The 12,987-nt window shown below is 46.1% G+C and overlaps 5 protein-coding genes across 7 annotated transcripts; 2 read left to right on the top strand and 3 right to left on the bottom strand.

The window, feature by feature from the left end:
- Positions 1-139: 139 nt before the first annotated feature.
- LOC117183162 (uncharacterized) lies at positions 140-1,111 on the top strand. The gene is made up of 2 exons (XM_015184031.2): positions 140-342; positions 403-1,111. Exons 1-2 carry the CDS (start codon positions 312-314, stop codon positions 858-860), a joined length of 489 nt encoding a protein of 162 aa, XP_015039517.1. The 5' UTR covers positions 140-311; the 3' UTR covers positions 861-1,111.
- A 254-nt stretch (positions 1,112-1,365) lies between these two features.
- On the bottom strand, positions 1,366-3,222 carry LOC26534363 (rRNA N6-adenosine-methyltransferase ZCCHC4). The gene is made up of 4 exons (XM_015184029.2): positions 2,988-3,222; positions 2,473-2,921; positions 2,230-2,418; positions 1,366-2,174 (listed from the first exon to the last, which is right to left on the bottom strand). The coding sequence occupies exons 2-4, from the start codon at positions 2,871-2,873 to the stop codon at positions 1,439-1,441; spliced, it is 1,326 nt and encodes a 441-aa protein (XP_015039515.2). The 5' UTR covers positions 2,874-2,921; positions 2,988-3,222; the 3' UTR covers positions 1,366-1,438.
- Positions 3,223-3,309: 87 nt separating this feature from the next.
- Positions 3,310-6,116, top strand: tra2 (transformer 2). Of its 3 annotated transcripts, XM_015184028.2 has the most exons (8): positions 3,310-3,427; positions 3,493-3,542; positions 3,598-3,687; positions 4,603-4,741; positions 4,802-4,945; positions 5,186-5,361; positions 5,416-5,645; positions 5,711-6,116. In XM_015184028.2, the coding sequence occupies exons 1-8, from the start codon at positions 3,425-3,427 to the stop codon at positions 5,734-5,736; spliced, it is 858 nt and encodes a 285-aa protein (XP_015039514.1). In that variant the 5' UTR covers positions 3,310-3,424; the 3' UTR covers positions 5,737-6,116. The 3 variants fall into 3 exon arrangements, with proteins under 3 accessions (XP_015039514.1, XP_001360605.3, XP_033234183.1); XM_001360568.4 differs by lacking the exons at positions 3,310-3,427; positions 3,493-3,542; positions 3,598-3,687 and adding an exon at positions 3,705-3,844; XM_033378292.1 differs by lacking the exons at positions 3,310-3,427; positions 3,493-3,542; positions 3,598-3,687 and adding an exon at positions 3,752-3,844 and having other exon boundaries at positions 3,941-4,741.
- Positions 6,117-6,439: 323 nt separating this feature from the next.
- Blos1 (biogenesis of lysosome-related organelles complex 1 subunit 1) lies at positions 6,440-7,140 on the bottom strand. Its single transcript, XM_001360567.4, has 2 exons — positions 6,987-7,140; positions 6,440-6,930 (listed from the first exon to the last, which is right to left on the bottom strand). The coding sequence occupies exons 1-2, from the start codon at positions 7,045-7,047 to the stop codon at positions 6,551-6,553; spliced, it is 441 nt and encodes a 146-aa protein (XP_001360604.3). The 5' UTR covers positions 7,048-7,140; the 3' UTR covers positions 6,440-6,550.
- A 7-nt stretch (positions 7,141-7,147) lies between these two features.
- On the bottom strand, positions 7,148-12,825 carry Polr1A (RNA polymerase I subunit RpI1). Its single transcript, XM_001360566.4, has 10 exons — positions 12,375-12,825; positions 11,949-12,312; positions 10,515-11,880; positions 9,962-10,455; positions 9,616-9,901; positions 8,628-9,555; positions 8,363-8,567; positions 8,175-8,301; positions 8,013-8,112; positions 7,148-7,949 (listed from the first exon to the last, which is right to left on the bottom strand). Exons 1-10 carry the CDS (start codon positions 12,715-12,717, stop codon positions 7,219-7,221), a joined length of 4,944 nt encoding a protein of 1,647 aa, XP_001360603.2. The 5' UTR covers positions 12,718-12,825; the 3' UTR covers positions 7,148-7,218.
- Positions 12,826-12,987: the final 162 nt, after the last annotated feature.

Raw genomic sequence — 12,987 nt, 5'->3', positions numbered from 1 at the left:
CTGATCCTATGGAGCCCGTCTATCTAAAACTTCCGCATCTGTGGATATAGGATAGGGGCCTTATATAGATTTTCGCATATTTGTCAGATTTAGTAGTAGCTGTTGTATTCTTATCGATACTCAGGGCTGCATTTAGTATCAAAGTAGAAAGCTTTTCGTAGTAGCTTTATTGTGAAATTGAAAACAGTAAACAAAAGCAAAGCTTTATTGCGTGCCTATTGAAATTGATAGTGAGGGAGAAAAGTTTGTTACTTAAGCAGAATCAAATCCTCTGCTAGGACCACTTCTACCAGTAAAGCCTAAGGACAAACATGGCAGCTAAAATAAAAGACACAGATTCAGGTAACACAAACTCTTTGCCTCAAGTCTGTCAGCTAATATTGATGACTAATCTCTCTCCAGCCAACGAAGAATTTGATAAACATTTGAGGTATTTGTTGCTTACGATACCCAAGGATGATCCACCAAAATTTAATACATATGTGGTCGAATTTTTCGGCGTTTTGAGCCTAACTGATTTACGCGCGCCGGAACGAAAGCTGTGGTACATTTATTATTGCAAGCAGTCTGATATAGACCAGACTGTGGATCAGATTCACCAGAAATTTGGCAAAAAGAATATGTATGACCTATTCCGAAAGCCGGTATTCAGTGGAGCTGGCTTGCGCGCCAGTGTCAAGAAGCACTTTTCGGAATTAAAGTGGTTTACCAAAGGAAATTTACTTGAGGCGCCACCAAAGAGTCATTTTAACGACGAGCGCGTCTGTAAAACCATAACGGATCTATACAACATTGAGCAGGAAAGACTTTATAACTTTGTAATGGTGAAAAATCAGTGGTACGGGAGTCGCAGCCATTAGGTTTGGTCTTGTGTAGTAAAACTCTGTGATTTTAGATAAGGGATTGCATTATTTATAATTTATGTTATGGTCATAAAAATATATTTCTGGAATCAGTCGCTTATAGCATTTCGATTAAATTTTGCAGTCATAAAAGCTGCAGTGTTGTGTAGATAACATTGCTTCCGTTTTCATGCTGCACATTTGGGGGAAATACAATCGTTCTTAAGCCATTACGTTCATAGCCAATAAAATACTTTCACCTCAACAAACGTGAGCACTGTCGACGTAATCATTTCTTTCATACCGAAACAGAAGCAGAGGCAGCCAAAACATAAGCATTGGTGTGTTTTCCACATGAAATTATTATTACCTTAATCTAAGTTTCATCCCCTTCTGCGTCGTTAAAAATATGCACGTAATACTTTCAAAATTTGCTAACCCTTCGTCCTGCAAATCTTGATATCTCATGATGAGAGCTTGACGACTAAGAATTCCAATCCACAATAACCGTTGCAATTCAAAATTTGTAAGAATAAACAAGTGTTAAGAACAAATAAATTTTGTATTAAACATAACAAGTAGATCAATTCAGTGGGTCAGTTGCTTAGACACTGAATCGATGTGTGGCCCAAAAATTGATGTTCCTTGAAGTATCTCCCACGATGCTGGCACCGTCGCTCCCTATGGTCCTGCCGACCACACAGGAGGCAGCCCGTCCGAGATCGTTTCCGTTGCGTCTTCCATACGCCGCAATTCGTCTCAATGTGTCCACGCTGACCACATAGCCAGCACTGTTGCTTGGTTTGATAGAAGGAACAGTCGTGTCCTTCGCGTTGGGTGCAGCGGCGACAGCTGTGGCAGTGGACATAGCTGGGCTTGACGCACATATCACATTCGTTACAATGTCGGTAGGTCTGGCCATTCTTCGAGGTGCACTTCTGACATCGCCCGCAGTGGAGATTATCACTGGCCGTGTGAAGGCAACATTTTGGGCAGTACTTGTAGCCCTCGTTCTGTGGCAGGTTCAGTAATTGCAGAGGCACGTTGGTGAACAGACGGACGGGCGAACCGCAGAACCGACTCTCCTTGCCAACATTCGTGTACCTCGAGTGGTTGGAATAGTTTATCCGGTAGTCGCTCATTTCCATCTCTGGCATTTCCTGCCTGATGTGGTTGATGGAGAAGTAGGGAAATATCCAAAATATAGACAGCGGGGTAACGGGCAGCTGGTTGATGCGATTGTGGCGCCATCGGAGAGCGCGCAAGGTGTGGGCAATTAGTTCTGTTCGGCACCCAAACGGAGGATCGGTCACTATCAGCAAACGGTCCTCGCTGGAAATTCATCATTTGGATTTATGTACACATTGTTCTTAAAGAAACGACTCACGCAGAGCATTGCAGGAACTTTTCGAAAGGTTTACGCTTGTAGAAGAAGTGATTGTTGCACATGTTGTACAGGCAGAACTCCTCCGCACCAAGGTAACGGGCGAAGCGCTCATCCAGATCCAGGAGGAAACTTTTGTAATTCGCGCGCAGGCGAAAATGCAGCCGAGGAGCGCCCATGCAGACCACCTTGCTGTCATGATGATAGGGATTATATATATTAATGCCACAATTAAATTCCACTCACGTTATTCCCAGGCAACGACACTGATCCGCCAAGAAGTCCAACGCCGCTTCATCAAAGAAATACTGAGCATTCACTTTATCCTGCGCGAGAGCCAGTATACTCTTTGTTGGGTCGGAATCAGATGCTTTCAGAACGTGGCCGGACGCTTCTGGGTAGTTTTTTTCAACTAATACGTCCTTCAGTCTACTACGCTCCCATTTATCCGCGGCCATGTGGAAATTGCACAGTTTGGAGTCCCTGTGGGCCGAACAGGCATAGTACCCCTGGTCGGGACGTTGCGACTGGCGGTAGAAAAGCACTGTGGGACCATGCTGACAGCTGGGATGTTGTTCCGCCTCGTCAGCCCAGTCTTCCTGCACTTGAAGCAACAGCTTTTCATTTGTGTTTTCCTTTTCCGGCATTTCTCACTCCCAATGTTCGATAACGTAAACAAGGTATGGCGCTGTCCTCTTTTGATATCGATATCGACACGGTTCAATCTAAAGTAATATAACGCTATAGGTAAAGCTACTTACGTTTTAAGACCGCTAGAGTTCTTCAATGTGCAATGATATCAATGAGTGAGTACACAAGCGAACTTTCTGAATTAGATCCCAGATCGATGACATCGATGTTAGCTCTATTAAGTGGGCTAAGTTCGGGCTTAGAGACGCTATATTGTTGTTGAGGAAACAAAATTGAGGCATAAAACATCAAAGTCAAGTATTTAAAACAAGCCAATCAAGTAATAAATTAATTCATTAATCATTCAAAAACGAGGAATATGTACATATAATAGAACTGAAACTCGTCAGTATATTTACGGTATATTTAAAAAATGAGAGGGTATATTTTGGTATATTTCTGAGGGTCGGACGGTATATCTTAACGATAAATCCGTGGTCACGCTGCAGTGAAATAAATTTCGACGGCTTTTGCACTTAAATATAAATCGTAGAATAAACATTTTAAGATGGTGAGTTACCAGCTTTGCAGACTGCATCTTTCATAATAACGTACAATAACAACTCTAAACCAAAGCGCTCGCGTTCTCCCAAGGATGGAAGTCATTCGCATCGCAACCATGCCAGGTAAGCCATAAAAAGGAAAAAAGGTGACCCGGGGTCTTTAATAGTGCAGTTACAGGAACTACAAACACAAGCGTTCCGGATCGTCGTCATCGTCTGGCTCCTCATCGTCTGCCTCGTCCAGACACGAAAATAGCCCATCCCTCAGGTAATTACAACAAATGTAGATATCGAGTAACCGGGTATCGACATCGAGTAGGCTATATTCTGAATTGTCATTTGGAATCCTTCATTTTAATTTGTCGTTTCAACGAAAGTGGTTCCTGCTGATCAAAAAATTGTGCAAGAAAAAAACCAATCAACATGTAAGAAAAAGTGCGCATTAATTAATTGAATTTTCCAACAGGCCATTGATTTGAATTTATTGAAAAGCTAAGCAAATTTTCTTTCCATCGAATCAGAGCTCAGAGCCACACAAAATACAAACATTTTTCAAGTGTCAAAATCATTTTCAATTGAAACACACAACAGAAAGAAGAACAGCCATTCTTGCCGTCGATACGATGCAGAATTCCGAGCCACAGAAAGACACAATTCGCAACCAGTTTTCAAGTGCCAAAATCAGTAAAAAGAAGAACGGTCATCGAAACAGATTCAAAGCCACAAATAACAAATTGGTTGAGACCCCAAGCAAAGTTCCTTCCCATCGAATCAAAATCAGAACTCAGAGCCCCACACAAAACACAATTTGCAACCATTATTCAAGGGTGAAAATCAGTTTCAATTAAAAACACAAAAGAAAGAAGAGCAGCCATTCTTGCCGTCGATACGATGCAGAATTCAGAGCCACACAAAACACAATTCGCAAACAGTTTCAAGTGTCAAAATCAGTAAAAAGAAGAACGGTCATCGAAACAGAATCAAAGCCTTAAATAACAAATTGGTTGAGACCCCAAGCAAAGTTCCTTCCCATCGAATCAAAATCAGAACTCAGAGCCACACAAAACACAAACATTTTTCAAGTGTCAAAATCAATTTCAATTACAAAACACACAACAAAAAGAAGAACAGCCAGAACCATCGAAGATTTAATGATCAAATTCCATTCTAACACAAAATCAAGGTCTCATTTGGAATACTATGGGAGCAACCGCAGCTCGGGCTCACGTCGCCGTTCGCGCTCGCGTTCTTACTCGCAATCCCGCTCCATATCGCCTTCAGGAGCACGCAACCGCTCTAGGCGCCAGTCACAGGACCGTCAGGTATTTGCATGCGATGCGTATGAATTATTTTTGGTCTTTTTAACCGTGCGTATTTCATAGATTCGAGGATCCTCGGAACGTCCTAAGACAAACCGCTGCATTGGCGTCTTCGGCTTGAGTACCAATACTTCCCAGGAGAAGGTGCGCGACCTTTTCAGCAAATACGGCCCCATTGAGCGCATTCAAATGATTATCGATGCCCAGGTAAGTTCGGTTAAAGGTGCACACTCCCTAAGTTGCCAGACTCCACCACTAATGGCGGAACAGCTTTAAGTGTTTGCTGTCCTGTCCGGTTGGATGTCTGGCTAGATAAAAATAGGTAACAATTGTGAGTGCTTGCTATACAAACATAGCAAACCACTAAAGGCTTGTTTCCACATCTTCACACATTTCCATGTTTGTCCACATTGTTCTTCTTATTTTTCTAATCCCTCGCTTTCACAGACCCATCGCTCGCGTGGTTTCTGCTTTATTTATTTTCAAAATGTCGCCGACGCCCGTGTCGCTAAGGATTCCTGCTGCGGCATGGAGATTGACAACCGTCGCATACGCGTTGACTTTTCAATAACCCAACGTCCCCACACTCCTACTCCTGGAATCTACATGGGACGTTCGTCTCGGTACGTACTATTTGCACTAGTCTAGGGGTTCCACATTAAACACATTTCCTGCAGCAACCAGTATGGTCGCTCCGGCTCACCGTGTGGTTCTCGATATCGCGACTACGGTTCTTCAACAACTAAGGATTCTCGCAGTCGCTATCGTGACTACCGCAACGAACGCAGCGACCGCGAATACCGCAATGAACGTGCAAACCGCAATTATCCGAAGGAGTCTAGTCGCAGTCGTTATGTACGCAGTCGCAGCGTTTCACGTTCTCGTTCGCGTTCGCCGGTGCGCAAGTGTAAGTGCATATCAGCTGAAGAGGATCTCAGAGATGGACAAATAAACATTTTTTGTTCATTCCAGACCGCACCTCATCGCGTTATGAGTAATTCCTGTACAAAACGCGCCAATTGCCAAAACCATGCTCATCGTCAAGGCCCATCTGTATTGTTTTTATTTTGTGGGCCTTAGCAAACAAGACGAGCACACTTGACTGAATTTTAACAAAACACTGGCAAAATAATCGCATCTTATGGCTTTGGGGAGCAATTGACAAATTTATAACTCATACATCATCTAAACTTTTAATCTGTTGACTTCGTTGTTGCTGTTGAAAAACGTAGTTTGTAAAAATCGAGAATTAACACGATTACATAATAGAAATCTGGCACCAAAAGCGGGCTATAGGTGCCACACACTCATTGTGATATGTAGCTTAAGCAGCAGCAACAGCCTGATAATAATAATAAAACTAACACACTAACAATCATCCATATTAGAATTAACTTTTATCGTTACCATTCTAAGTGTGCAATTACAAAATATTCGCTTATTTTAAGGAATTGCCTCTTTGTGAAGGTATAAGCTACTGTTCTCTCAATTTTAACGCTTTTATTCTGTTCGTTCGTCCCTTTAAGCACTCGCTGCCCTATTTTAAGGCTTTATGCGATTATAATTTTGTAAATAATTAGCCACTACTGAAGGTCTGATAGTTGGATTAACCAACCAATAATGTTATCCATACTTTGCCCACAAGTACTCGCTGGCCGATGTCGAGGGCACCGCATGCTAACTAACTCACTAACCATTAGCTTGTGTCTTGCAAGTGACTGCGAGTGTATATTATACATATAGATGTAAATATTTGTATTTGAATGCAAACAAATTAAATAAATAAGGATTTCAAGCAAGTCTTCATGTTACTTATGGATTGGGATTAATGGCTGCTGCTGCGGCGGCGGCTGACGTGGAGGCCTCCGAGCCGACTCCTGTAGCCTGGGCGGCGCGCGAAGCCTTGTAGGCCACCTCCAGAGTCTGTTGTATTACTAGCATATCGCTCTCTATGCTGCGCGCCCAGTTCTCAACGTCGCCCAGCTCTTTCAAGGCGCCACTAAAGTTGTCTATCAGCTGCAACCATTGATGGGTCTGCTTGGCAAAGTTCGTGGCCCCTACATGCAGCTGCTTAGCCTCGGCGTCCAAGCGCTTCTGGTTCAAGTATGCCTGGGCCACACCCACGTTTAGATGGTCCACCAAGGACTGTGTGAGTTCGTTGGACGCTTCGATTGCCTCCTTCCTGCGCACCTCTGCGTGTATTACATTATAATCACTTACGCAGCTCGACAATCAAATGACTACAGACCTTGCTCTTGTTTTCGCTTCACCTGCTCCTTATGATGCTCCTTAACCATAGAAGTCAACATTTTTCCGTAAGTTTAATTAAATCAACTTTTTGTCAACAAATAGGAACAGCTGTTTCATAGAGATGGGCAATCTCTTCGATTGTAGAATTATCGGTTTATGTGCTATCGCGAATATTTGAATTTTTGTTGTATATTTTATTTGAAAAATGTCTAGTATGAAGAACTTCTGTATTAACATATTTTCGTCAGCAAGTCAAAAGCCCCCGTACCATTGCGCACAGGGAGGCCGACCATCAAGCGACTTGAAGGGGAATTGAGGTCATCCGACCTGCCAAAGCCGGCGGCGCTCTTTAAGAATTGCAAACTCGACTCGAAAGACATTTGCTGAAGAGGAGAGGAAGAGTGCTCCATGCCCTTGCGCGACAGAGGTTGGAAGGTTCCATCAAAGGTCATGTAATCAGCTATCAGCGACAGGTGCCGACGATCCACTGTAATGCCGTACACCTTGAACACGTTGCTAACCTCCTTGACAATGACTTGAGACGCTGCCTCAATGCCGTAAGTGCGCGCTATGGCATGAATATCATTGGAGTACAACCGATTCACATCCAATACCTTTTTGTGATGGAACATTTCACCCATATTGATGCCATCCGTCTTCAGGAGTTGCTCATCGTCGTTGCCCTTGTAGATGATGGCTCGCTTAATGTGCGGCACCTGGTGGACTACACTCTTGGCTGCCAGCTCACGTATAATGGAGGTCAGATCGGGCTTCTGGTAGCGAACACTCAATTGCAGTTTAACCTTGCACCACAGATGATTCTCCTTGTCAAAAGTGTAATCCTTCACCATTTGGTTGCTAAGAAGCTTCTCCACCGACTTGTCATCTACATCGGCGTTCTCGTTGCCGTCTCCTCCGTTCTCCTCCTCGTCTTGGTCTTCCTCTTGCTCCTCATCGTCGTCTGTTGGCGGGCGTAATAGAAGAGTAAGAACTTTAATGGTGAATATTTATTGCGTATACTAACCATTAGCATCGTGTAGTTCTTCAACATCATCCGGATCATCGTAGTCCTTTTCATCTGTTTTGCGTTGCTTCAACTTCAGTCCTGTGGTGTCGTCATCGCCCTAAAGAAAAGTATCACGATATTAGGGCGCTGAAATGGCCTATATATAAGTTCTTTGTTTACGCCATCATCCGATGAATCTTCATCGTTGTCAGCAGCGCCTTTGTTCGGACCCATATAATCTGCGTTGTCCAGATCGTTATCTTCGTCCTTATTGTTTTCGCCCTCTTTTTTGTCATCGATTTCGATTCTAGAAAATGAATGTTTTTGCGGTCAAAGGGCTACTCTTCCAGAGCTACTCTTGTACTCACATTTTCGATGTTTTTTTGGCATTGGAAACTTTGAGGATGGCCCGAATTAGCTGCTTGAAGTAGGTCTGGTGCATGTACTTAATAATCCGCTTTGGTCGCACACCATAGTCCTCTTTGTAGACCTCTCTGGGCAGGAACTGGAAGCGCAGCTCATACTCGTAGGCTCGTTCCGGCTCCAAGCTCAGACTGGTGCTGATGTGGACGGCTGCGAATGGGAAATTTCACATAAATAAGATGTTTCTTGAAAGCTTATTCGAATTCTTACACTCCAAGAGATTGGCCAGAGTCACACAATTCAGGGCTATGCGCAACTTTTCGGCTTGAGCTTGCTGTCCCGGCCTGATGGGTATGTCCATGGAGGGCGTCTTTATGTTCGAAGAAGCCAGCATGAGAATCTCTCGAAGCCGGGGAATACCCAGAGTTACGTTCATCTCACCACGACCGGCAAAATGGAAAGTGTTCAGCGTCATCTGTGTGGAGGGCTCCCCAATCGATTGGGCGGCAATCAAGCCTACGGGTTCTCCTGGCGCGGCCAATGCTTTTATGCTCTTCATACGCATTATGTCGCCTATCGTGTCCTTCTGGCTTGGCTGTTTGCGCGCATAGTCATCGATGAGTTTGCGCGTCCTCTCCGAGACGCTGCCGTAGTAAAGATCTTGCTTGTAGACGGCCACTGATGGGTCGGGACAAGGAGCGTACTTCTTGCGATACAAGGCCTTGTCCTCGGCATCGGCCTTCTTCCACAATTTAAGCAGACCTTCGTCAAAGCGACTCCGACCTGTTTTCGCATTGATCTCATTGGGCCGCTTGACCTCTACCTCTTCGCGCAGCTCCTCAGAGAAATGAGTGAAAGCGGCCCGCAACTTGGCTGGTTTCTTCTTCTCCCAGCTCCGTATGTGCTTCTCATGGCGCAGCACTTTGGCCAGACCCTCCTCATCCTTCATCATCTGTAGCAGGCTGGGCCGCAAGATGGCTGAAGCATTTTGTGTGAGGAAGCCCGCACAGAACTTTTCGTTGAAGAACTTTGATTTGAGAATATCCAGACCGTCCTCGCCGTAGAGGAACTGCACGACACTGTTATCGCTATCACGGACAGTGAGATCATAGTGGACACTCAAGCCCTCCAGATGCTTGATGAGGCAGCGCTGCAGGTAACCGGAACGCGATGTTTTCACTGCAGTATCAATTAGACCCTGAAATTGGAGAGTGATTTAATATCCACAATGTGGGGCACGGAAAGACCCAAATCTTACCTCACGACCTGCCATACAATGAAAGAAAAAGTCCTGCGGCTGTATGCCGGTCATAAATCGCCCATCGATGAAGCCACCCGACTTGGGTGACGTCTCAAAGGAAGTGAAGCTTGGCAGAGACTTGCCCGATATCATCAAGGGCGGTCTTTTGCCTTCCAACTCAATCTGCCCGAGAAGGCAGGAGATTTGCATGGTGTTGACCATGGATCCCTTGGCACCAGACAGCACCATCAGCTGCAGATTGTTTGAGGGGAACTTGGTGATGAGGCCACCAGGCAAGCAAGTTCTGGAAGGAAATTACAATTGTCAATGGAGCTCCCGTGGAGGAAGAATATTCCCGTCATACTTGTTGATATCGTTGGTGAAGCCGTCTAACAGTGATTTGTATTTTCGATCGAGCAGCACTCGGAATTTGGGATCCTTCACATAGGCCTCCTCCATTTGCTCGGCCAGCTCATCGTGCGGCGGGACATCGTCCAGCTCCAAGGCTGCGGCAACGGCACTGTTTCCCACGTCACGACACTCCTGTATGATCTGTCGTCTCTTGCGATCTGCCTCGCCAGTGACCAGAATGTCCTTGACACCCAGAGTAAAGCCCTCCAGTTGCAGAAAGAATGTGAAGACCTTAGTGAAGGCTGTGAGCAGGCGGGTGGACACATCGCCACCGTACAGCTCGTACATGCAGTGGATGAGGCCAAAAGTGGTCGCGCCGTACTGCTGCTTATCCAGAACGCCGACCAGAAGCTCGCCTCTCCTTATTTGCACCTGGCTCTCGCTCAGCTCATGTTCCTGAGGATTGCTGCCATGCAGTGCTGGACGAGGACGTGCTACGTTCCAGTTCTTTGGGAGATTAGGAATCATTTTAGAACATAGAAAGGTATTCGAACTGATCCACTTACCTTGCCGCCGATCTTGGCAAACGAATCTAAATTGATCAGCTCATAGCCGTCGGGAATCAGGTTTATAATAACGGTGGACAGGACCTGCTTACCAGACCAGAGCATGGCCGGCTTGATCAGGGCCGGGGGCAGCAGCTTGACGTCTCCCTTCAAGTTCGATAGCCCCTGGAAGACCAGTTGCTGGTAGTCCTCGCGGTTAAAGAATCGTCCGCGAATGGACAGCTTCACGCCCGAGATGACGTGATCCTGAATGAGGCCACCCAGGGGAGTGCCATCCTTTGGCACCAGGTAATTGCTGGCCACATTCACCAGATTGTAGGCCTCCGCTCGGGCTACCTCGCTCTGCGGATAGTGGGCATTCATCTCGTCGCCATCGAAATCGGCGTTGTATGCCTTGCAATTCGAGTAGTGAAGGCGGAAGGTCTTCTCGCCGCGCAAAATCCGCGCCTTATGGGCCATGATGGACGGCTTGTGCAGCGAGGGCTGACGATTGAGCAGCAGACAATCTCCGTTGAGCACGTGACGATGGACAATCTTAACGCCGTCCTTGGGATTGGACAGCAGCAGCTTGGCCATGCTGGCTCGCTTGGCTGCATTGTCCGCGGGTATGTAGGTGGTGAACCCATTGCTATCCTGTATGTAGTTCGCACCGGGATGGACGTCCGGTCCGTTCATTACCATTTTGCGTAGATCCGTCACATTCCACTCGGTTACGGGGATGGGGTAGGAGAGCTTTCGGGCAAAGATGTCGGGTATGCCGATCTCGTCCACGTCTATATTGGGATCTGGCGTGATGACAGTGCGTGCGGCATAGTTGACTCTCTTTCCCATCATATGTTTTCTTATCAGACCATCCTTCTTCTCCAGAACCTGCTTCAGGCCCTCGGCAGACTGCACTTCCCTCGACATATTCACATCGAGCAGCACATCGACTGATGTCTGCAGGGACAGCCAAGCATTGTACAGCTTCTCGTGGGCATTCGATCCCTTCATATCCTGGTAGGCGGCCAATGCATGCTCCGTGAGCTTCTCCTGATTGCCCCTCATATGCCTCAGCACCACATTCAAGACGTTGTTGTTCTCGATGATGTTGACGTAGATGTCCGTCTGGGGATTCCCCTTGACCATTCCGTTGACTACATTCATGGGACGGGCGCGAGGCGCCGTCACTGGTATGGTGTCCATGAAGAACATATCCACCGGGGAGTACCCGGAATCTGCTGCATCCGTGTTGCTTAAGCTCAGAACGGGCATCAAAAGCCTCAGCAGTTCGGGATAGTTGGCATATATTTGCCTCAGATAGCGACGGCACTCATCTGCGAAGATTACCTTGTTCTGGCCACCGGTCTCAGCGCCATCACCGAGGCTGCAGGAGGAAATTGGTTGGTTGATTAGCGACTAAGTACTCGATGTACTCGATTTCTGCGCCCTTACCGCTCTTTGATGTCTGCTATGGTCACGTAGAATACCAATCGCCGATGCATGTACCGCACATAGCGCATTGACTTATTGCAGTGTCTGCATTTCTTGCCGGGCCGCTGCAGGGCAGAATGTGTGACGGCCGTGCGTAAGGAACAGGTGGACTTCGTAGAATGGGTGGGTTCCGTTCCACTTTTCAAGAGCAGCTCATGCATGGCAGCGATGCGGGGATGAACGGCGTCGCCATTATCCAGCTTGATCAGCTCCTCGCTGTTCTGACAGACGATTTCCGATTTGAAGATCTCCAGCTCCTGCGCCTCAATAATGTATCCAGCATCGATGAGTCGCAGTTGAAGCATTATAATCTCACATTCGTGATCTTTAAGGAAGTGTGGTTAGATCCATACAATACTGTGGTCTCCATCATTCATTATCCCTCACCTTTCATTTGCAACTTGAAGCAATGCAAACAGAATATGCAGAGCAGGCGCTGAACCAGCTTAATGAAGAAGGGATTGTAGACGAGAGTGCCCAGCTCTATGTGGCCCATGTGGCCGGGACAGTCCTGCATCTTCAGGCACGTCCCACATGGATCTATGCAGCGTCCGTACGAACCCATGCGTATATCATACAGACCACCAGGCATGGGATGACCCAAGGCATCGAAGGCGATGCCAGTTATCACCTTTACGACGCTCAGCTTTCGTATCTCCTGGTCGGTGAAAACAGCAAACTCCAGGTCCGAGGGGAACATGTGGACGTCCAGCGGCCTTTTAGAACCCATTTTAATGGAATTTCTGAACGCTTTTTAGTCAAAATTGATATAAATAATACGAAAACTGTAAGCGCGCACGTGTAGTCAAATAACCGATATATATATCGAATACCGAACAGCTGTAGCGCTAGTGAAGAGTTTCTGTCGATAGCAAAACAGCTGATAAAATGCCATTTCACAACACTTATTTGCGGCTTGTAATCAATTCACAATTGAAATTCAAATTCAAAAATTCAAACGTTTTATATTTAATTAATTACGCACAAATATAAACATTGA

This window comes from Drosophila pseudoobscura, chromosome 3, assembly GCF_009870125.1.
Source record: "Drosophila pseudoobscura strain MV-25-SWS-2005 chromosome 3, UCI_Dpse_MV25, whole genome shotgun sequence".
Taxonomy (NCBI): domain Eukaryota; kingdom Metazoa; phylum Arthropoda; class Insecta; order Diptera; family Drosophilidae; genus Drosophila; species Drosophila pseudoobscura.
Note: the sequence above shows the minus strand (reverse complement) of the source record. Positions and strands in the feature narration are given on the sequence as shown.

Bases quoted from the DNA above. Each gene is read 5' to 3' on its own strand.
- LOC117183162 (XM_015184031.2), top strand. From the start codon at position 312: ATGGCAGCTAAAATAAAAGACACAGATTCAG. The intron at 343-402 runs GTAACACAAACT...ATCTCTCTCCAG, and splicing joins AATAAAAGACACAGATTCAG to CCAACGAAGAATTTGATAAA.
- LOC26534363 (XM_015184029.2), bottom strand. From the start codon at position 2,873: ATGCCGGAAAAGGAAAACACAAATGAAAAGCTGTTGCTTCAAGTGCAG. The intron at 2,419-2,472 runs GTGAGTGGAATT...TCATCATGACAG, and splicing joins TGTCGTTGCCTGGGAATAAC to CAAGGTGGTCTGCATGGGCG. The intron at 2,175-2,229 runs GTGAGTCGTTTC...ATGAATTTCCAG, and splicing joins AAGTTCCTGCAATGCTCTGC to CGAGGACCGTTTGCTGATAG.
- tra2 (XM_015184028.2), top strand. The intron at 3,688-4,602 runs GTAATTACAACA...CACAAAATCAAG, and splicing joins GAAAATAGCCCATCCCTCAG to GTCTCATTTGGAATACTATG. The intron at 4,946-5,185 runs GTAAGTTCGGTT...TCGCTTTCACAG, and splicing joins AAATGATTATCGATGCCCAG to ACCCATCGCTCGCGTGGTTT.
- Blos1 (XM_001360567.4), bottom strand. From the start codon at position 7,047: ATGTTGACTTCTATGGTTAAGGAGCATCATAAGGAGCAGGTGAAGCGA. The intron at 6,931-6,986 runs GTCTGTAGTCAT...TAATACACGCAG, and splicing joins GAAGCGAAAACAAGAGCAAG to AGGTGCGCAGGAAGGAGGCA.
- Polr1A (XM_001360566.4), bottom strand. From the start codon at position 12,717: ATGGGTTCTAAAAGGCCGCTGGACGTCCACATGTTCCCCTCGGACCTG. The intron at 10,456-10,514 runs GTAAGTGGATCA...AATCTCCCAAAG, and splicing joins TTGCCAAGATCGGCGGCAAG to AACTGGAACGTAGCACGTCC. The intron at 7,950-8,012 runs GTTAGTATACGC...GCCCGCCAACAG, and splicing joins AGAACTACACGATGCTAATG to ACGACGATGAGGAGCAAGAG.